The sequence below is a fragment of the Anomaloglossus baeobatrachus genome, chromosome 1, assembly GCF_048569485.1.
Source record: "Anomaloglossus baeobatrachus isolate aAnoBae1 chromosome 1, aAnoBae1.hap1, whole genome shotgun sequence".
Classification (NCBI taxonomy): domain Eukaryota; kingdom Metazoa; phylum Chordata; class Amphibia; order Anura; family Aromobatidae; genus Anomaloglossus; species Anomaloglossus baeobatrachus.
In genome coordinates, this window is record NC_134353.1 from 951,541,613 (window position 1) to 951,562,595 (window position 20,983).

Genomic DNA, 20,983 nt, shown 5'->3' on the forward strand with positions numbered 1-20,983 from the left:
AGCGTAAATGCTGCATTTTTTCTGCAGGTGTCCGCGCCACGAGTGCAATAACAATGTTCTCTGATTATTGCGTGTTGCCGCATACTTTGTCCCTCTTTCCTTTCTTGAAAAGTTGGGAGGTATGGGCTCCTGGTTCTGGTGCTGGTTCTGGTGCTGGTTCTGGGTCTGTATGAGGCGTGCTGGGTCTGTATGAGGCTGCTGGTCCTGTATGAGGCGGGCTGGTTCTGGTGCTGGTTCTGGTGCTGCTCCTGTATGAGGCTGCTGGTCCAGGTTGTCAGCTCTCTGTGCTTCAGGGGGAGGCGCTGGATGTAGACACAGACCCTCTGCTGCAGCCCCCCTCCTTCTCCTGTATGGCTGAGCTGAGTGCACAGGCTCTGCTTTATGTCTCTTCAGTCTCCGCTGTGTGACAAGCGCTGTGTCCCTGCCTCGTGGAGCTGGCGTGTGAGTGACCCTCCTCCTTATCCGGCTGCTGTTCCCACTCCTCACACTGGCTGTGGCTTTGTACAGACTCACCGTCCCCGCTGTCACCGACCTCCTGCCTTGTGTGGAGCCGTCACTGCCTCTGCGTGGGTGAGTAGTCAGGCTTCTTCCCTGAGCGTCCACTGTTGGCTGGTGAGACTTACCCTGGTACCTCCGGCGTGCTGGGTCTGGTGGAGGCGCGCTGGGTCTGGTGGAGGCACGCTGGGTCTGGTGGAGGCGCGCTGGGTCTGTAGGAGGCGGGCTGGGTCTGGTTGAGGCGGGCTGGGTCTGGTTGAGGCGTGCTGGGTCTGTATGAGGCGTGCTGGGTCTGGTTGAGGCGGGCTGGTTCTGGTGCTGGTCCTGTATGAGGCGTGCTGGGTCTGTATGAGGCTGCTGGCATACCTCCCAACCGTCCCGGATTCTGCGGGACTTGCACGATTTATCAGGTCTGTCCCGCACTCCCGCGGCTCACAGCAGATGTCCCGGCTCCTCCCCTCAGTGAAGTGAATAAATTAAATTAAATTATCATCGGCTGGATTTTCGGGGCGGCCGGGACTCGAACTCGTGGAACTGTGAGTTCATTGTTTCAAAGGCAGCAGCTTTTCCACTGAGCCACTGCCTGTAATGAAAGCAATAGGAAGATTTTGTTATCTTGACCTCTATACTGCAGGTGAGACACCAGAAGCAGGTTATTCAGCTGCAAAGATGGATGGAGGGATGGATGAATGGAGGGATAGAGGGATGGATGGATGGATGAATGGAGGGATGAATGGAGGGATGAATGGAGGGATAGAGGGATGAATGGAGGGATGAATGGAGGGATAGAGGGATGAAAGGAGGGATAGAGGGAGGGATGGATGGATGATAGAGGGATGAAAGGAGGGATAGAGGGAGGGATGGATGGATGATAGAGGGATGAATAGAGGGATGAATGGAAAGATAGAAGGAGGGATGAATGGAGGGATAGAGGGATGAAAGGAGGGATAGAGGGAGGGATGGATGGATGATAGAGGGATGAATGGAGGGAGGGATAGAGGTAGGGATGGATGCATGGATGATAGAGGGATGAATGGAGGGATAGAGGGATGGATGGATGGATGATAGAGGGATGAATGGAGGGATAGAGGGAGAGATGGATGATAGAGGGATGAATGGAGGGATAGAGGGATGGATGGATGATAGAGGGATGAATGGAGGGATAGAAGGAGGGATGAATGGAGGGATAGAGGGATGAAAGGAGGGATGGATGGATGGATGATAGAGGGATGAATGGAGGGATGAATGGAGGGATAGAGGGATGGATGCATGGATGATAGAGGGATGAATGGAGGGATAGAGGGATGGCTGGATGGATGATAGAGGGATGAATGGAGGGATAGAGGGATGGATGGATGATAGAGGGATGAATGGAGGGATAGAGGGAGGGATGAATGGAGGGATAGAGGCAGGGATGGATGGATGATAGAGGGATGAATGGAGGGATGAATGGAGGGATAGAGGGAGGGATGGATGGATGATAGAGGGATGAATGGAGGGATAGAGGGATGAAAGTAGGGATAGAGGGAGGGATGGATGGATGATAGAGGGATGAATGGAGGGATAGAGGGAGGGATGGATGGATGATAGAGGGATGAATGGAGGGATAGAAGGAGGGATGAATGGAGGGATAGAGGGATGAAAGGAGGGATAGAGGGAGGGATGGATGGATGATAGAGGGATGAATGGAGGGATGAATGGAGGGATAGAGGGAGGGAGGGATGCATGGATGATAGAGGGATGAATGGAGGGATAGAGGGATGGATGGATGGATGATAGAGGGATGAATGGAGGGATAGAGGGAGGGATGGATGGATGATAGAGGGATGAATGGAGGGATAGAGGGATGGATGGATGGATGATAGAGGGATGAATGGAGGGATAGAGGGAGGGATGAATGGATGATAGAGGGATGAATGGAGGGATAGAGGGAGGGATGAATGGAGGGATAGAGGGAGGGATGATAGAGGGATGAATGGAGGGATGAATGGAGGGATAGAGGGAGGGATGGGTGGATGAATGGAGGGATGAATGGAGGGATAGAGGGAGGGATAGAGGGATGAATGGAGGGATGAATGGAGGGATGAATGGAGAGATAGAGGGAGGGATAGAGGGAGGGATGGATGATAGTGGGATGGATGGATGATAGAGGGACGGATGATAGAGGGATATATAGATACACGACAGATAATAGATAGATAGAGATAGAATCATAGATAGATAGAATCATAGATAGATAGATAGATAGAGAGATAGAATCATAGATAGATAGATAGATAGATAGAGAGATAGAATCATAGATAGATAGATAGATAGATAGAGAGATAGAATCATAGATAGATAGATAGATAGATAGATAGATAGATAGATAGATAAATACTGTATCTCAATGTTGGTGAAAGAGTCAGATTCATTTGTTCCCATAAAACTACTATAAAGAAATGAGGAAAAAAATACAAATACATTTTTTTTTTTTATCTTTACCACCTTGGATTCAAACCAGCAACCTCCTGGCTTTCCTAGCTGCTCTAGCTGTTGAGCCACTAGGATTGAGGATGGCAGAGGGAGGATTTCACATACATGAACCTACAATGCAGCCTCTTACACAGCAGATTACACAGGACACAGCTACATTGTACAGAGCAGCCTCTCTATGTCCTGTATTCTAGAGGGAGAGGAAAAGAGGATTTTTTTTTCTTCTAATAAAGTTACTAAAAATAATAAAAAAAATAGAATAATGTAATTTTATTGCACTTTTTTATAAAATAATAAACATCACAAATCAGCAAATAACATGGACATATTTGGTGTCCCTGTAATCGTAATGACCTGAACAACACAGCGATCAGATTATTTATGGGGATCGGTAAATGGCAGGAAAAAAAAGGCGCAATTTATTATTTTTCTTTATTAAAACCCATAAAAAATGTAATAAAAATGGATCACTGAGGCCGTGTTCACACATAGCGTAAATGCGGCATTTTTTCTGCAGGTGTCCGCGCCACGAGTGCAATAACAATGTTCTCTGATTATTGCGTGTTGCCGCATACTTTGTCCCTCTTTCCTTTCTTGAAAAGTTGGGAGGTATGGGCTCCTGGTTCTGGTGCTGGTTCTGGTGCTGGTTCTGGTGCTGGGTCTGTATGAGGCGTGCTGGGTCTGTATGAGGCTGCTGGTCCTGTATGAGGTGGGCTGGTTCTGGTGCTGGTTCTGGTCCTGTATGAGGCTGCTGCTCCTGGTTGTCAGCTCTCTGTGCTTCAGGGGGAGGCGCTGGATGTAGACACAGACCCTCGGCTGCAGCCCCCCTTCTCCTGTATGGCTGAGCTGAGTGGCTCTGCTTTATGTCTCTTCAGCCTCCCCTGTGTAACAAGCGCTGTGTCCCTGCCTCGTGGAGCTCGCGTGTGAGGGACGCTCCTCCTTATCCGGCTGCTGTTCCCACTCCTCACACTGGCTGTGGCTTGTACAGAGTCACCGTCCCCGCTGTCACCGTCCTCCTGCCTTGTGTGGAGCCGTCACTGCCTCTGCGTGGGTGAGTAGTCAGGCTTCTTCCCTGAGCGTCCACTGTTGGCTGGTGAGACTTACCCCTGGTACCTCTGGATCTCGGGAAAGCTGGGTCCCTGCAGCACGACCCTTGTCCCGACCTTATCCCGCTTTCCGGTGATTCACCGACCTTAGTGACCTGGATAGCAGAGTATAGGGCAATCTGCTGCGGGGAGCTTTTCTACAACGCGGCCATCATCAAACTCCACCACCAGAAGATGCCCAAAAACTAAAAAAAAAAAAATGATGTGGGCTTCGCCATATTTTTGTATGTTTTTTTTTTTAATTTTCATGACATAATTAAAAAAAAAACTGATATGGGCTCTTTTTGTGTCCTCCCAGGTACACATACTAAAAAGAAGGATGAAAAGGAATAAATAAAAAGAATAAAGATAATAACTTATTAGCTGCATATTATGGAGATGTATAAAAGGTTTCTTTAGCAAGTTAGACATGGAATGATCATGAAATATATGTAGATAATAGGAGAATGAATGCATATGCCATATAACCAGGTGTATATTATGTTACCTGAGCATTATAGGTGTGGAATGATTATGAAATATCTGTAGATAATAGGAGAATGAACGTATATGGCATATAACCAGGTGTATATTATGTTACCTGAGCATTATAGGTGTGGAATGATCATGAAATATCTGTAAATAATAGGAGAATGAACACATATGGCATATAACCAGGTGTATATTATGTTACCTGAGCATTATAGGTGTGGAATGATTATGAAATATCTGTAGATAATAGGAGAATGAACGCATATGGCATATAACCAGGTGTATATTATGTTACCTGAGCATTATAGGTGTGGAATGATTATGAAATATCTGTAGATAATAGGAGAATGAACGCATATGGCATATAACCAGGTGTATATTATGTTACCTCAGCATTATAGGTGTGGAATGATCATGAAATATCTGTAGATAATAGGAGAATGAACGCATATGGCATATAACCAGGTGTATATTATGTTACCTGAGCATTATAGGTGTGGAATGATTATGAAATATCTGTAGATAATAGGAGAATGAACGCATATGGCATATAACCAGGTGTATATTATGTTACCTGAGCATTATAGGTGTGGAATGATTATGAAATATCTGTAGATAATAGGAGAATGAACGCATATGGCATATAACCAGGTGTATATTATGTTACCTCAGCATTATAGGTGTGGAATGATCATGAAATATCTGTAGATAATAGGAGAATGAACGCATATGGCATATAACCAGGTGTATATTATGTTACCTCAGCATTATAGGTGTGGAATGATCATGAAATATCTGTAGATAATAGGAGAATGAACGCATATGGCATATAACCAGGTGTATATTATGTTACCTGAGCATTATAGGTGTGGAATGATCATGAAATATCTGTAGATAATAGGAGAATGAACGTATATGGCATATAACCAGGTGTATATTATGTTACCTGAGCATTATAGGTGTGGAATGATCATGAAATATCTGTAGATAATAGGAGAATGAATGCATATGGCATATAACCAGGTGTATATTATGTTACCTGAGCACTATAGGTGTGGAATGATCATGAAATATCTGTAGATAATAGGAGAATGAACGCATATGGCATATAACCAGGTGTATATTATGTTACCTGAGCATTATAGGTGTGGAATGATCATGAAATATCTGTAGATAATAGGAGAATGAATGCATATGGCATATAACCAGGTGTATATTATGTTACCTGAGCATTATAGGTGTGGAATGATCATGAAATATATGTAGATAATAGGAGAATGAACACATATGGCATATAACCAGGTGTATATTATGTTACCTGAGCATTATAGGTGTGGAATGATCATGAAATATCTATAGATAATAGGAGAATGAACGCATATGCCATATAACCAGGTGTATATTATGTTACCTGAGCCTTATAGGTGTGGAATGATCATGAAATATCTATAGATAATAGGAGAATGAATGCATATGGCATATAACCAGGTGTATATTATGTTACCTGAGCATTATAGGTGTGGAATGATCATGAAATATCTGTAGATAATAGGAAAATGAACGCATATGCCATATAACCAGGTGTATATTATGTTACCTGAGCATTATAGGTGTGGAATGATCATGAAATATCTGTAGATAATAGGAGAATGAACGCATATGGCATATAACCAGGTGTATATTGTGTTACCTGAGCATTATAGGTGTGGAATGATCATGAAATATCTGTAGATAATAGGAGAATGAACGCATATGGCATATAACCAGGTGTATATTGTGTTACCTGAGCATTATAGGTGTGGAATGATTATGAAATATCTATAGATAATAGGAGAATGAACACATATGGCATATAACCAGGTGTATATTACGTTACCTGAGCATTATAGGTGTGGAATGATCATGAAATATCTGTAGATAATAGGAGAATGAACGCATATGGCATATAACCAGGTGTATATTATGTTACCTGAGCATTATAGGTGTGGAATGATCATGAAATATCTATAGATAATAGGAGAATGAACACATATGGCATATAACCAGGTGTATATTACGTTACCTGAGCATTATAGGTGTGGAATGATCATGAAATATCTGTAGATAATAGGAGAATGAACGCATATGGCATATAACCAGGTGTATATTATGTTACCTGAGCACTATAGGTGTGGAATGATCATGAAATATCTGAATTGTCTCTCCAGTAAAGGAGACAAACTCTAGCACAGCGCCACCTATTGGAAGTAGCGATCCTAAAAGTCACAAGTGGATTTTTGACAATCCTTTGCAATATGACTCAGGATATATAAGCCAGATCAGAATCCCAATTTGCAGACACGGTGTTTCGGGGTGCTTGCCCCTCGTCAGTGCAAAGTATGGGGGTGTCTGATCTGGCTCATGAGAAAGCTATGTGGGGACCACGGGGGAACACTATTCTCCTTAAGGAGACTTTGCAAGCCAGTCTGGCTGCCAGGTAAGGGGACTTATAGCTGCAATGCCCCTAAAATTCCACGGGGGAACACTATTCTCCTTAAGGAGACTTTGCAAGCCAGTCTGGCTGCCAGGTAAGGGGACTTATAGCTGCAATGCCCCTCTGGGAAATATTCAAATTGTCTCTCCAGTAAAGGAGACAAACTCTAGCACAGCGCCACCTATTGGAAGTAGCGATCCTAAAAGTCACAAGTGGATTTTTGACAATCCTTTGCAATATGACTCAGGATATATAAGCCAGATCAGAATCCCAATTTGCAGACACGGTGTTTCGGGGTGCTTGCCCCTCGTCAGTGCAAAGTATGGGGGTGTCTGATCTGGCTCATGAGAAAGCTATGTGGGGACCACGGGGGAACACTATTCTCCTTAAGGAGACTTTGCAAGCCAGTCTGGCTGCCAGGTAAGGGGACTTATAGCTGCAATGCATGAAATATCTGTAGAAATATCTGTAGATAATAGGAGAATGAACGCATATGGCATATAACCAGGTGTATATTATGTTACCTGAGCCTTATAGGTGTGGAATGATCATGAAATATATGTAGATAATAGGAAAATGAACGTATATGGCATATAACCAGCTGTATATTATGTTACCTGAGCATTATAGGTGTGGAATGATCATGAAATATCTGTAGATAATAGGAAAATGAACGTATATGGCATATAACCAGGTGTATATTATGTTACCTGAGCATTATAGGTGTGGAATGATCATGAAATATCTGTAGATAATAGGAAAATGAACGTATATGGCATATAACCAGGTGTATAATATGTTACCTGAGCATTATAGGTGTGGAATGATCATGAAATATCTGTAGATAATAATAGAGTGAACGCATATGCCATATAACCAGGGCTGTGGAGTTGGTAAACCAAACCTTCGACTCCGACTCCTACATATATTGCTTATAGTTAGGTGAAAAATTTATTGTAGTACATGAACATGTGTATGTGAACATCAGACATTTAATAATTTTTGTGATACAATAATGAAGATATTTGGATAGAACATGAAATATATTCATTGGAATTCAACTTTAGAACACAAAAAACTGTAATAAATTGTAAATATGTAATACACTATGTAATATATAGTAGATTACATATATATCTTGTGTGTGTGTGTGTGTATATATATATTTATATTTACATCTTGTATTACATATTTACAATTTATTAGTTTTTTGTGTTCCTTAGTAAAATATTCCGCACATTCTGCATTGCACTACTGTCCCCAATGTATTATATATTTTAGGAGTCGGAGTCGGTGCATTTTATACCGACTCCGACTCCACCAAAATGAACTCCGACTCCACAGCCCTGCATATAACCCGGTGTATATTATGTTACCTGAGCATTATAGGTGTGGAAAGATCATAAAATATCAGTAGATTACAGGAAAATGAACGCATATGGCATATAACCAGGTGTATGTTACGTTACCTGAGCATTATAGAATGCTGTACATAAGAGCAGCGTCGGACTGGCTACCAGAGGAATCTCCAGTAATGCCAGGCCTGGATTCAGGTACCTGCAGTGCACTCCAGAGCTCTCACCTGAGCTCCGGCGTGCAGCCTAGACTGTACCGTGAGTGCCGAGTGATTGAATCCCCGGTGATTGCGGTTCAGTTCATGACAGCTGCCAATATCCCGGGCTGATCTCTGGTGCTCTCACCTGAACTCCGGATTGCATCTCGGCCTTTTTGCAGCTGTCATGAACTAAATGCGCTGCGCCTTATATATGAATCTAGTCGTCTTAGCAGGCTCTCATTGCTAATGCGCCTTATAATCCGGTGCGCCTTATAGTCCGAAAAATACAGTAGTCAATGTAGACCATCATACATTGGTCAATCTTATAACTATTGCATAATGATTGGTTACACCCTTGTTTATCATCTATACTGATTGGTTCATCTGGAATATTACATAAATCATAGACCACCTGATTCACATGGATACCAAGATAATATTCTTGGCACTTTGCATGGTCCAAGATGGTCTTTATCTTGTTCTTACATAATAAGGGACTTTTTTTAATAACAGCTTATGTAATGTGGAACATGCAGAGTCATGTCATGTGCATCAGGGGCCCCTCTTAGAGATAAGGACTGATACATCTTGCAATGCACCAGCACGTATTTTATTTTATATTTAAAGGCACATTACACTGAATATGGCCATCATACATATTTATATGTTATTCTATGTTAGGTGTACCAAATTCAAACAACGGTTATATTAACCTGATCTTGTAGACCAGATTAATACTTTAACATCGCTAAACTCCTGGAGCGCCTGGTCTACTCTCGCCTCACCCGTTACCTCTCCCCCCACTCTCTTCTAGACCCATTACAGTCTGGTTTCTACCCCCTACACTCTACAAAAACTGCTCTCATCAAAGTGACCAATGGCCTTCTGACAGCAAAACGTAATGGTGACCACTCTCTGCTTATTCTTCTTGACCTCTCTGCAGCTTTTGACACAGTTGACCACCATCTCCTTCTCTCTATGCTCCTTTCTATCGGCATCGATGACATGGCTCTCTCGTGGTTCTCTTCCTATCTTTCTGGCCGCTCTTTCAGTGTATCATTTGCTGGCTCCACTTCCTCCCTTCTTGTAAAATAATGAGTTTATTATGAATATTTGTTTCATAATATAGTCTACATACAGGCCTTTCGCTTGTATGTATAGATCCCTTAGAGTGCATAAGTTTGAGTAACTTCTAGCTGGCACCTGACGTGATCAATCACTATCTGGCTGACAGCTCAATGCTATATTCAACTTGGTTTCTTAGGAATGGTCTGAAATTAGCCTTGAAGAGCTTCTATTCATTTCACTCGGTTAAAGGTCAAATACTTTAGTTCTGGTAAGCAAGTTCTGCGCATGACATATATGCTATAGTTAAGACCACGTGAACGATGACTTAATGTAAAGACCAAGAATAGAAATGAGTTGTATATTGGGTTCTGAAGACATGTTAGAACCATGTTTAGTCACAAGGAGGGAGTAGCCCTGTAGCAAAAAGGTATATAACTGGACCACGGCACACAGAGTATATACGCCAATCCTAATTTTTTCCACACTTCTTCCTCTCACTGTTGGGGTCCCTCAGGGTTCAGTCCTTGGTCTTTAATCTCTTCTCTCTATATCCGGCCCCTGTTGGACAGACCATCAGCAGACTTGGCTTCCAGTACCATCTCTATGCTGATGACCCACAATTATACACTTCAGCCCCTGACCTTAGCTCTGCGGTACAAAAGAACACCAATGACTGTCTAACCGCAGTCTCCAATATCATGTCCGCTCTATCTGAAACTCAACATTTCCAAAACTGAACTTCTTCTGCTCCCGCCCTCCACTAATCTCCCTAAATCTGACATCTCCTTCTCAGTGTGCGGCGCCACGATAACGCCTAGTCAGCAGGCTCACTGTCTGGGTGCCATGTTTGACACCGATCTCTACTTCACTTACTATATACAATCTCTTGTTGCTTGCACGTGAAGAACATTTCTAGCCTCCGCCCCTTTCTAACCATGGTAACAATAAAAACCCTCAACCTAGCCCTGATCAACTCTCGCCTTGATTAAGGTTATAAGATTATAAGATTGATTCTAAGAAATGTGTTCATTCCCCTATTATCTACATATATTTCATGATCATTCCACACCTATAATGCTCAGGTAACGTAATATACACCTGGTTATATGGGATATACGTTCATTTTCCTATTATCTACATATATTTCATGTTCATTCCACACCTATAATGTTCAGGTAACGTAATATACACCTGGTTATATGGGATATGCATTAATTTTCCTATTATTTACATATATTTCATGATCATTCCACACCAATAATGCTCAGGTAACGTAATATACACCTGGTTATATAGGATATACATTCATTCTATTATTATCTACAGATATTTCCTGATCATTCCACACCTATAATGCTCAGGTAACGTAATATACGCCTGGTTATATGGCATATGCATTCATTTTCCTATTATCTAGATATATTTCATGGTCATTCCACACCCATAATGCTCATATATAATGTTCATTCCATGTCTAACTTGCCAAAGAAACCTTTTATACATCTACATAATATACACCTAATAAGTAATTATCCTTATTCTTTTTATCTATTCCTTTTCATCATTCATTTTAGTATGTCCCCCTGCCAGGTACAACTAGGCAGCTGGGGATTGGAATCCACAGCGCAGGGTGGGCCATACTTTCTGCCCCCCCTCCCCTCGCTGCGAATTTCAGTCTGCAGCCGCCCCAGAAAGTGTCACTTTCATAGAAGCGCCATCTTCAGGCGCTGTATCAAACTCTTCATCGGCCCTGGCGCCGGGTGGCATGCTGGGTAATAAGGAGTTAATACCATCTTTGTTTTACTAGCTGGCATACAGCCCGAGATTCTTAATGTCAGGCCAAGTTTGACCCGGCCGTTAAGAATCTCCAATAAAGGGTTAAAAAAAAAGACTACACAGAGAAAAAATACTTTATTTGAAATAAATCCACAGACACTCTTAGGGACTCCATGTTTATTACTCCCTCTCACCCCTCCACGATCCTGGTCTTCTGTCTGAGAGACAGATTTCGGTACTGACTATGCCAGGCTGCTTTCTGGGCATGCTCAATACAGACAACAGGATCCTGTGTATCAGGATACGGCGACTTCCGGTACAGCAGGATCCGGCGCTCATTCAAATACATTGCAGCTAGCGCTGCAATATCACGGATCCATTGACGTGCGGTATTTTGACAGAGGACAAAAACGCTAAGGGGGGAAGTAGCATTTTTCACAAAAGATAAAATACCCCAAAGCAACGGATCCAGTGTGTGACGCACACAACCGCATGTGACCGGATGTTGCCGCAATTCCATTGGAAATGCATTAAAATGACAACGCAATTGTAAAGGATCCAGTTTTGCGGCAAAAAAATCCTTTCATGCCGCAGCTAAAATAACGCTGATGTGAAACCAGCCTTAGCGGTGTAGAGCAGCGCGGTCTGTAGAGATGTCATTTTTATGGCTTGAAAAAGGCCCTTTGTCGACCGAAACGTTTTTGGGTTGTTTTTTTTTGCACTTTTTCCTTCTGTATGCTGGAACAAATACGGATTTATAATCGGAGTGGATCTTCTCGGTGCCTTGGAATATTTTGGATACTTTACAAAGTTGCAGCTGGTGGAGAGCTGCACCAACCAGCACAAGTGTGGAGCGGTGCCTGGGATACTGTTGATTCAAGCCAGTCTGTAGAGATGGTTATTCCTGTTGGGGTTGCGCTTTTTCTGGCTTTTTCTAGCTGGAGCGCAGCCTGTGTCCCCGGCTCCCGCCATAGCTGGAGCGCAGCCTGTGTCCCCGGCGCCCGCCATAGCTGGAGCACAGCCTGTGTCCCCGGCTCCCGCCATAGCTGGAGCACAGCCTGTGTCCCCGGCTCCCGCCATAGCTGGAGCGCAGCCTGTGTCCCCGGCGCCCGCCATAGCTGGAGCGCAGCCTGTGTCCCCGGCGCCCCCACAATAGCTGTAGCGCAGCCTGTGTCCCCGGCTCCCGCCATCCTTCCTTCTGCTGTTATTCCTGTTATATTGTTTGTCCTTGGATTAAGCCGGTGTGAGTCTTCTGCCTCGTCTGCTCTATTGTAGCCTGGTGGTTTCTCACTGGCTGTGAACAGGAAGGAGGCGCCGGGCCGCTCGAGTGCTGCGTCCATCACTGATGGGTCCCGGAGTGTGTGTGACCTGTGAGGGGAGCGCGGCCATCACTGAGGGGTTCCGGAGTGTGTGTGACCTGTGAGGGCAGTGCAGCCATCACTGAGGGGTTCCGGAGTGTGTGCGGCCATCACTGAGGGGTCCCGGAGTGTGTGTGACCTGTGAAGGGTGTGCGGCCATCACTGAGGGGTTCCGGAGTGTGTGTGACCTGTGAGGGGGCCATCACTGAGGGGTCCTGTAGTGTGTGTGACCTGTGGGGGGCCATCACTGAGGGGTCCCGGAGTGTGTGTGACCTGTGAGGGGTCATCACTGAGGGGTTCCGGAATGTGTGTTACCAGCGGGGGGCCATCACTGAGAGGTTCCGGAGTGTGTGTGACCTGTGAGCATACCTCCCAACCGTCCCGGATTCTGCGGGACTTGCACGATTTATCAGGGCTGTCCCGCACTCCCGCGGCTCACAGCTGATGTCCCGGCTCCTCCCCTCAGTGGAGTGAATAAATTAAATTAAATTATCATCGGCTGGATTTTTGGGGCGGCCGGGACTCGAACTCATGGAGCTGTGAGTCATTGTTTCAAAGGCAGCAGCTTTACCACTGAGCTACTGCCTCTATTGAAACCAATAGGAAGATTTTGTTATCTTGACCTATATACTGCAGGTCAGACACCAGAAGCAGGTTATTCAGCTGCAAAGATGGATGGAGGGATGAATGGAGGGATAGAGGGAGGGATAGAGGGAGGGATGGATGAATGGAGGGATACAGGGAGGGATGAATGGAGGGATAGAGGCAGGGATAGATGGATGATAGAGGGATGAATGGAGGGATGAATGGAGGGATAGAGGGAGGGATGGATGGATGATAGAGGGATGAATGGAGGGATAGAAGGATGGAGGGATAGAGGGATGAATGGAGGGATAGAGGGAGGGATGAATGGAGGGATAGAGGGATGAATGGAGGGATAGAGGCAGGGATGGATGGATGATAGAGGGATGAATTGAGGGATGAATGGAGGGATAGAAGGAGGGATGAATGGAGGGATAGAGGGATGAAAGGAGGGATAGAGGGAGTGATGAATGGATGATAGAGGGATGAATGAAGGGATGAATGGAGGGATAGAGGGAGGGATGGATGGATGATAGAGGGATGAATGGAGGGATGAATGGAGGGATAGAAGGAGGGATGAATGGAGGGATAGAGGGATGAATGGAGGGATAGAGGGAGGGATGAATGGAGGGATAGAGGGATGAATGGAGGGATAGAGGCAGGGATGGATGGATGATAGAGGGATGAATTGAGGGATGAATGGAGGGATAGAGGGAGGAATGGATGGATGATAGAGGGATGAATGGAGGGATGAATGGAGGGATAGAAGGAGGGATGAATGGAGGGATAGAGGGATGAAAGGAGGGATAGAGGGAGGGATGAATGGATGATAGAGGGATGAATGAAGGGATGAATGGAGGGATAGAGGGAGGGATGGATGGATGATAGAGGGATGAATGGAGGGATGAATGGAGGGATGAATGGAGGGATAGAAGGAGGGATGAATGGAGGGATAGAGGGATGAAAGGAGGGATAGAGGGAGGGATGGATGGATGATAGAGGGATGAATGGAGGGATGAATGGAGGGATAGAGGGAGGGAGGGATGGATGCATGGATGATAGAGGGATGAATGGAGGGATAGAGGGATGGATGGATGATAGAGGGATGAATGGAGGGATAGAGGGAGGGATAGAGGGAGGGATGGATGGATGATAGAGGGATGAATGGAGGGATAGAGGGAGGGATGAATGGAGGGATAGAGGGAGAGATGGATGGATGAATGGAGGAATGAATGGAGGGATAGAGGGAGGGATAGAGGGATGAATGGAGGGATGAATGGAGAGATAGAGGGAGGGATAGAGGGAGGGATGGATGATAGTGGGATGGATGGATGATAGAGGGATGGATGATAGAGGGATATATAGATACACGACAGATAATAGATAGAGATAGAATCATAGATAGATAGAGGGATAGAATCATAGATAGCTAGATAGATAGATAGATAGATAGAGAGATAGAATCATAGATAGATAGATAGAATCATAGATAGATAGATAGATAGAGGGATAGAGATAGATAGATAGATAGATAGATAGAGGGATAGAGATAGATAGATAGATAAATACTGTATCTCAATGTTGGTGAAAGAGTCAGATTCATTTGTTCCCATAAAACTACTATAAAGAAATGAGGAAAAAAATACAAATACAATTTTTTTTTTTTTTTTTTTATCTTCACCACCTTGGATTCAAACCAGCAACGTTCAAAACTTGTGTCCAAAAGCCTCCTGGCTTTCCTAGTTGCTCTAGCTGTTGAGCCACTAGGATTGATGATGTCAGAGGGAGGATTTCACATAAATGAACCTACAATGCAGCCTGATTACACAGGACACAGCTACATTATACAGAGCAGCATCTCTATGTCCTGTATTCTAGAGGGAGAGGAAAAGAGGATTTTTTTTTCTTCTAATAAAGTTACTAAAAATAATAAAAAAAAATAGAATAATGTAATTTTATTGCACTTTTTTTATAAAATAATAAACATCACAAATCAGCAAATAACATGGACATATTTGGTGTCCCTGTAATCGTAATGACCTGAACAACACAGCGATCAGGTTATTTGTGGGGATCGGTAAATGGGAAAAAAAAGGCGCAATTTATTATTTTTCTTTATTAAAACCCATAAAAAATGTAATAAAAATGGATCACTGAGGCCGTGTTCACACATAGCGTAAATGCGGCATTTTTTCTGCAGGTGTCCGCGCCACGAGTGCAATAACAATGTTCTCTGATTATTGCGTGTTTGCGGTATTTTTTATGCATTGTTCCCCTTATTTGATACATGTTTGTTGCTGATGTGAATCCTGAAGCTTATAAAGAAAGAAACACCAAATCCGCACAGTTCAGCGGCGTCTTTCCACGCACCAGGAGCGGAGATTTCAGGACGTCTCATCCACTTTGCTTGGACAATTAGTCCATATTCACATGTAGTGTAAATGCTGCATTTTTTTCTGCTGTTTCTTTGCACATTTATTCTGCTGTGTTTAATTGTCCAAGTAAAGTGGATGTGATTCCATGAAAAGACGTCGCTGAATTCTGCGGTTTTCGGGGGGGGGGGGGGTTTCTCTGGAGGTTTCTATGTGGAGCTTAAAAAATGCAGGAAAAAGCTTCTCTGTACGATAAAAACACTTAAAAACGCAGATTCACATCTGAACCAAAAACACAGAGAAGATTGTTATTGTGTAGTTTGGTGCAGACAGAAACAAAAAGAAACAGAATTCATGCAACGTGTGAACATGGATTGATAGGCACAAATAAGCAACATGTCATATAGTGACACATAGAAATATAAAAAAATTCTGACTGCTATAAATATGAATGAACAGTCCGGGGCATCTGCTGAATGACCCTTATGCGCCGCATGCTTTGTCCCTCTTTCCTTTCTTGAAAAGTTGGGAGGTATGCCTGTGAGGGGTCCCGGGGTGTGTGTGACCTGTGAGGGGTGCGCGGCTCTCACTTCATACTTTGTCACTTTGAAGCTGCTGTGCAGGAATTGTGACACATCGGGGATTTCTTAACAAAACATTTACTCGTAGTCACCAGTTTCATGGCTTTCGGCATTTTCTCCTCCTCACTAGGATACTCTCTCCGCCATAAGCTCCCACTATGGGTGCAGCAATAGACCCCGCACTACACATGGGGGGAAAAAAAGACAGAGCGACAGACCCGACACTACACATGAGGGAGAGCGAAACACGGTTTACGTATGATTAACTCCTTTAAAGCTGGACAATTATAGGGCCAGCAAGGTGTTGGAATCGCCCGATCTACTGCATAGTCTCCTTCTCAGATCAGATTCAGTCGGTGCCGGCAGAGAGGACGGAAGACTATGTGAAGCCCCACAGGTGTTGTATCGGTGCATACCTTCAGGGACTCCACGTAGCTGGTGCTGGTCACAGGTAGGGAATCTTCGGTTTTGATCGTGACGCCACTCTCAGTATTGCGGTCAGTGGGGACCGCCACTGCAGGTTAGGGGACGCCTGGGGCTGATGGTGGGTGCAGTCGGATGTAGTAGCCTCCTGAGAGTGAGGCAAGCCCCAGGGCCCGGTGTGGGTTTGTAGTACCACAAGTCGCAGAATAACTCAAACACAGTCTAAAAGTCTTTCAATGTGTTTACTCACTGTTGGGAGGTCACGGTGAGATGCCCGGGCGACACTGTGATAACCAGGTGGAACCAGGAATTCCAGGAGGCCGTTCTGAGGGTAGCTGTCCACTCGCCTTCCTTGCACCCCTTCTGTTTTGGGAGGGTCCTTTGCTTGAAGCGTGGTAGGACCCCTCCAGGGAAGCTGTTACCACCCTGCTCCCCTCTCTCTGGCTCGTCTGCCGGCAGCGTGGCCTTGGTGGGATGGCTTCTGGCCCTGTCCCCTTATGGGCCTGCTGATTGCTGCTTGGCCCGAGCGCTGCGTAGTAGTGGTGAGGGCATGGAGTATCCCCACCTGTAGATTGAGCAGCTCTGACTGGTTTGCTGCCTGTACTGGGGATCTAGTTCCCCTTGGGTGCTCGGATACCGGGATCTCCGTACTCAGCCACCCCTCTTTCTCTGGATGCTCTTCAGGCCGACCCACAGTACTCCGTTCTCCTCCGCTTTCAGCTACAGCACTCCTCAGGACCTGTCTGCACGAGAGCTTCTCTGCTCCCTTCCATACACTTCAACTTCTTCCTCTCGACTCCCCTCTTCCTCTCTCTCTCTGCCCTGCTTCCTAGCAACCAGCCCCTGAACACACCCCCAGCTGGGAATTGAAAGTTAACTCCTTCTGGCTACCCAAGGGTCCCCTCTGGTAATGTGGGAGGCCTGGTCACTATATGTTTGTGTGTGCACCTCATCCTGGCCTTTGGAGATTACCTGGAAGCATTGCTCCCGCATGGGTGCAATACTCTGTGGTGCCTGACCAGGTCAGGGGCGCCACATTCCCCCTTAGTTATCATCAGCACGTCCTCGGGCTGCAAAGACAAGAGAAAGAAAAAAGGTAATTACAAACTTTTCCCACACAGGGGCAATTATTTACATTCAAACATGCCAGGTACCATTCCACCACCAACCACCCACATGTCCGAAACCCACCCAAAAACCTCCAGGAGGTAGGTCGCCGGTCCTTTTGGTGACCAGGTCTGGGTCATCACATTCCCCAGACCTTTCCTCCAATCTTCCTCTCCTGAGGAGAGTGGTGTAAGGTAGGCCCCATAAACAGGCGTACCCGCTTCCGAGTGTTGGAGGGCAGGCCCCATAAACAGGCGTGCCCCCTTGTTGGTGCAGAGCCATGCCCCTCAACAGGCAGACTCTGGGGTTGATACCAAGAAGGCAACTTTGTACAATGCAAAAGTTTGTGGTTAAAGCCAGTTCATAACCAGTGGTCTACCATTTTAAGGAGGTCTCACAATAGTCCTTGTGGGCACATTTCGCTTAAACGTTACTTAACTGTAAACAGGTTAAACATTACATTTCATACAGTCACTTTGAACTAAACTGTACTTTCTCTATAGCGTAATGGGAGCTGACCAAAGTTGCTGCGGGTTGATCTACGCAGTACTATACTGTCATCTGTCTGAGGTTGTGTCCTCCCACCCGATGTATGTGTCTCAATGTGAATAATGGGTGTACTGGGTATTGATACCAATGCGTGGTTTTCTGCTTCAGCTACATTTGGCACTTCTAGGTTCTGAACAGGCTCTTCTGGGTCTCTTACTTCTCTAGATTGAGTGAATGTAATGACTGGAATAACAACGGCTCCATTGTATTGAGGCCAACTTGCTGGAAAATCTCCAAGCGCAGTATGGATCATCCTTTCTTTTGGTCCTTGAACTGGCAAAAGGTTGGGAATTTCTTCAGGGATTCTTAGTTGTTCAGGACATTTCTTTAAGCGATCTCTAGAAACGACAGCTGTTGTTTTTCCTCCATCTTTGCTGATAAGGCATGTCTTTTCATTGCTAAGCGTTGATGGTAATACGGTGTAGGGTTCTTCTTCCCAATGATTGTCAAGTTTATGACGCCTTCTCTTTCCTTTGAGAACTATGTCTCCTGGCATCAAAGGAACAGCAGGTGCTTTTCGATTATAGGCCTTTTCTTGTTTCTCACGCTGCTGAGTCAGGCTTCGCTCCACACACTCTTGTACTTTCTTGTATTGGGCTTGGCGGTTGGAATCCCAATCAGCACCTTGTAGGTGGTCTTCAGGGGTCTCAACTCCCATTTCCAGATCTACTGGCAATCTCCCTGGTCTGGCCCTCATCAGGTATGCCGGTGTGCAGTTCGTGGAACTCACAGGGATGTTGTTATACATGTCCACTAGATCGGGCAGTTTTTCCGGCCACTGACTTCGTTCTTCTAGTGGGAGCGTCTTCAGAAGGTCGAGAATGATGTGGTTCATCTTCTCACACATGCCATTGGTCTGAGGATGGTAAGGCGTAGTACGGATCTTCTGGCAGCCGTATAGGTTACAAAACTCCTTAAACACTTCAGCTTCAAAGGCTGGTCCTTGGTCAGTGAGCACTTGATCTGGATAGCCATGTGGTCGACAGAAGTGTGTCTGGAAAGCTTTGGCTGCAGTTTGACCTGTCAAGTCCTTGACTGGTACTACCACCAGGAATCTGGAGTAGTGGTCAACCATAGTGAGAGCGTAGTTGTAGCCTTGTCTGCTGGGTGCCAACTTTACATGGTCCAGGGCCACGATCTCCAGGGGCCGTTTAGTTTGGATTGGCTGGAGTGGTGCTCTCTGGCTGGGCTGGTCTTTTCTTCTAAGATTGCAGGGCCCGCAGTTTCGACACCACTTCTCTAGGGCAGATCTCATGCCCACCCAGTAGAATCTTACTTTAAGTAGGGCCTCCAGTTTCTTCCAACCAAAGTGGCCGGCACCATTGTGATAGGCTTCTAGCACCATCCTCGTATCCTTCTGTGGTACAATCACTTGCCACACCTTCTCATGCGTCCTCGGGTCAATGATGCTCCTGTAAAGTTTGTCTTGATAGATGAATAATCGACCCCTCTCCTTCCATAGGTACTGTGCCTCAGGTGGGGCTCCTTTGTCAAGGCTGGCGCCAGGCTGGCTGATCAGTTTCTTTACCAAGCCTACCGCTGGATCATTTTCCTGGGTCTCCTTCCAGTTGTAGTGAGGTAGTGGGTTCAGGGTCACCTCTTGGCGGTTGGCACGCGACTGCCGACACTGTTTTGCTCCATGGCGATGGAACGCTGGCAGCTCAATCTCTTCAAGATCATCTTCATCTTCCCCCTCGTCTGCTAGGTGAGGCATCCTGGACAGAGCATCTGCGTTGCCGTTCTTGCGGCCAGCTCGATACTTGACAGTAAAGTCATAATTCGCCAGTCGGGCTACCCAACGCTGCTCCATGGCACCCAATTTAGCAGTATCCAAGTGGGTCAGGGGGTTGTTGTCCGTGAAGACAGTGAATTTGGTGGCTGCCAGGTAGTGCTTGAACCGCTCTGTGATAGCCCATACCATGGCCAGGAACTCTAGCTTGAATGAGCTATAATTCTCTGGGTTTCTTTCGGTAGGCCTGAGCTTCCTGCTGGCGTAAGCAATCACACGCTCTTTGCCTCCCTGCACCTGTGAAAGCACTGCTCCCAGTCCCACATTACTGGCATCTGTGTACAGTACGAATGGCAGACCGTAGTCAGGATAGGCTAGGATCTCTTCACCCGTCAAGGCCCCTTTCATTTGTCTGAAGGAGTGTTCTTCTGCTTCTCCCCAGTGAAATGGCGGGCCGGTGATCTTTCCTTTCTTCTTTGGGTGGCCTACCAGGAGCTCTTGCAAAGGCGCTGCCATTTTCGTGTAGCCCCTGATGAACCTTCTGTAGTAGCCTACCAAGCCAAGGAACTGACGTACCTCCCGGACGGTAGTAGGTGTGGGCCATTCCTGGATGACTGTGACCTTCTCTGGGTCCGGTGCTACTCCTTCTGCACTGACCACGTGACCTAGGTACTGGACCTTTGGCTTCAGTAGATGGCACTTGGATGGTTTCAGCTTCATTCCATATCGGGATAGTGCTTCAAAGACTTCAGCCAGGTGTTTCAGGTGGTCCTCATAGGTCTTGGAGTACACAATGACATCATCCAGGTAGAGCAGGACGGTTTCAAAGTTGAGGTGCCCTAGGCAGCATTCCATAAGCCTCT

At 45.5% G+C, this 20,983-nt stretch overlaps 1 protein-coding gene across 2 annotated transcripts in view; it reads left to right on the forward strand.

The window, feature by feature from the left end:
- The first annotated feature begins 221 nt into the window (after window positions 1-221).
- The window catches only part of LOC142256961 (uncharacterized), a 404,836-nt gene continuing 384,074 nt past the window's right edge, over window positions 222-20,983 (forward strand). The window contains exons 1-3 of one of the 2 annotated variants that reach the window (XM_075328989.1): window positions 222-570; window positions 3,846-4,021; window positions 16,655-16,763. In XM_075328989.1, coding sequence (XP_075185104.1) covers window positions 382-570; window positions 3,846-4,021; window positions 16,655-16,763 — 474 coding nt within the window. In that variant the 5' untranslated portion in view covers window positions 222-381. Of the gene's footprint in view, window positions 571-3,845; window positions 4,022-16,654; window positions 16,764-20,983 lie in introns of those variants that run through there. The other variant, XM_075329005.1, reaches the window with a different exon arrangement.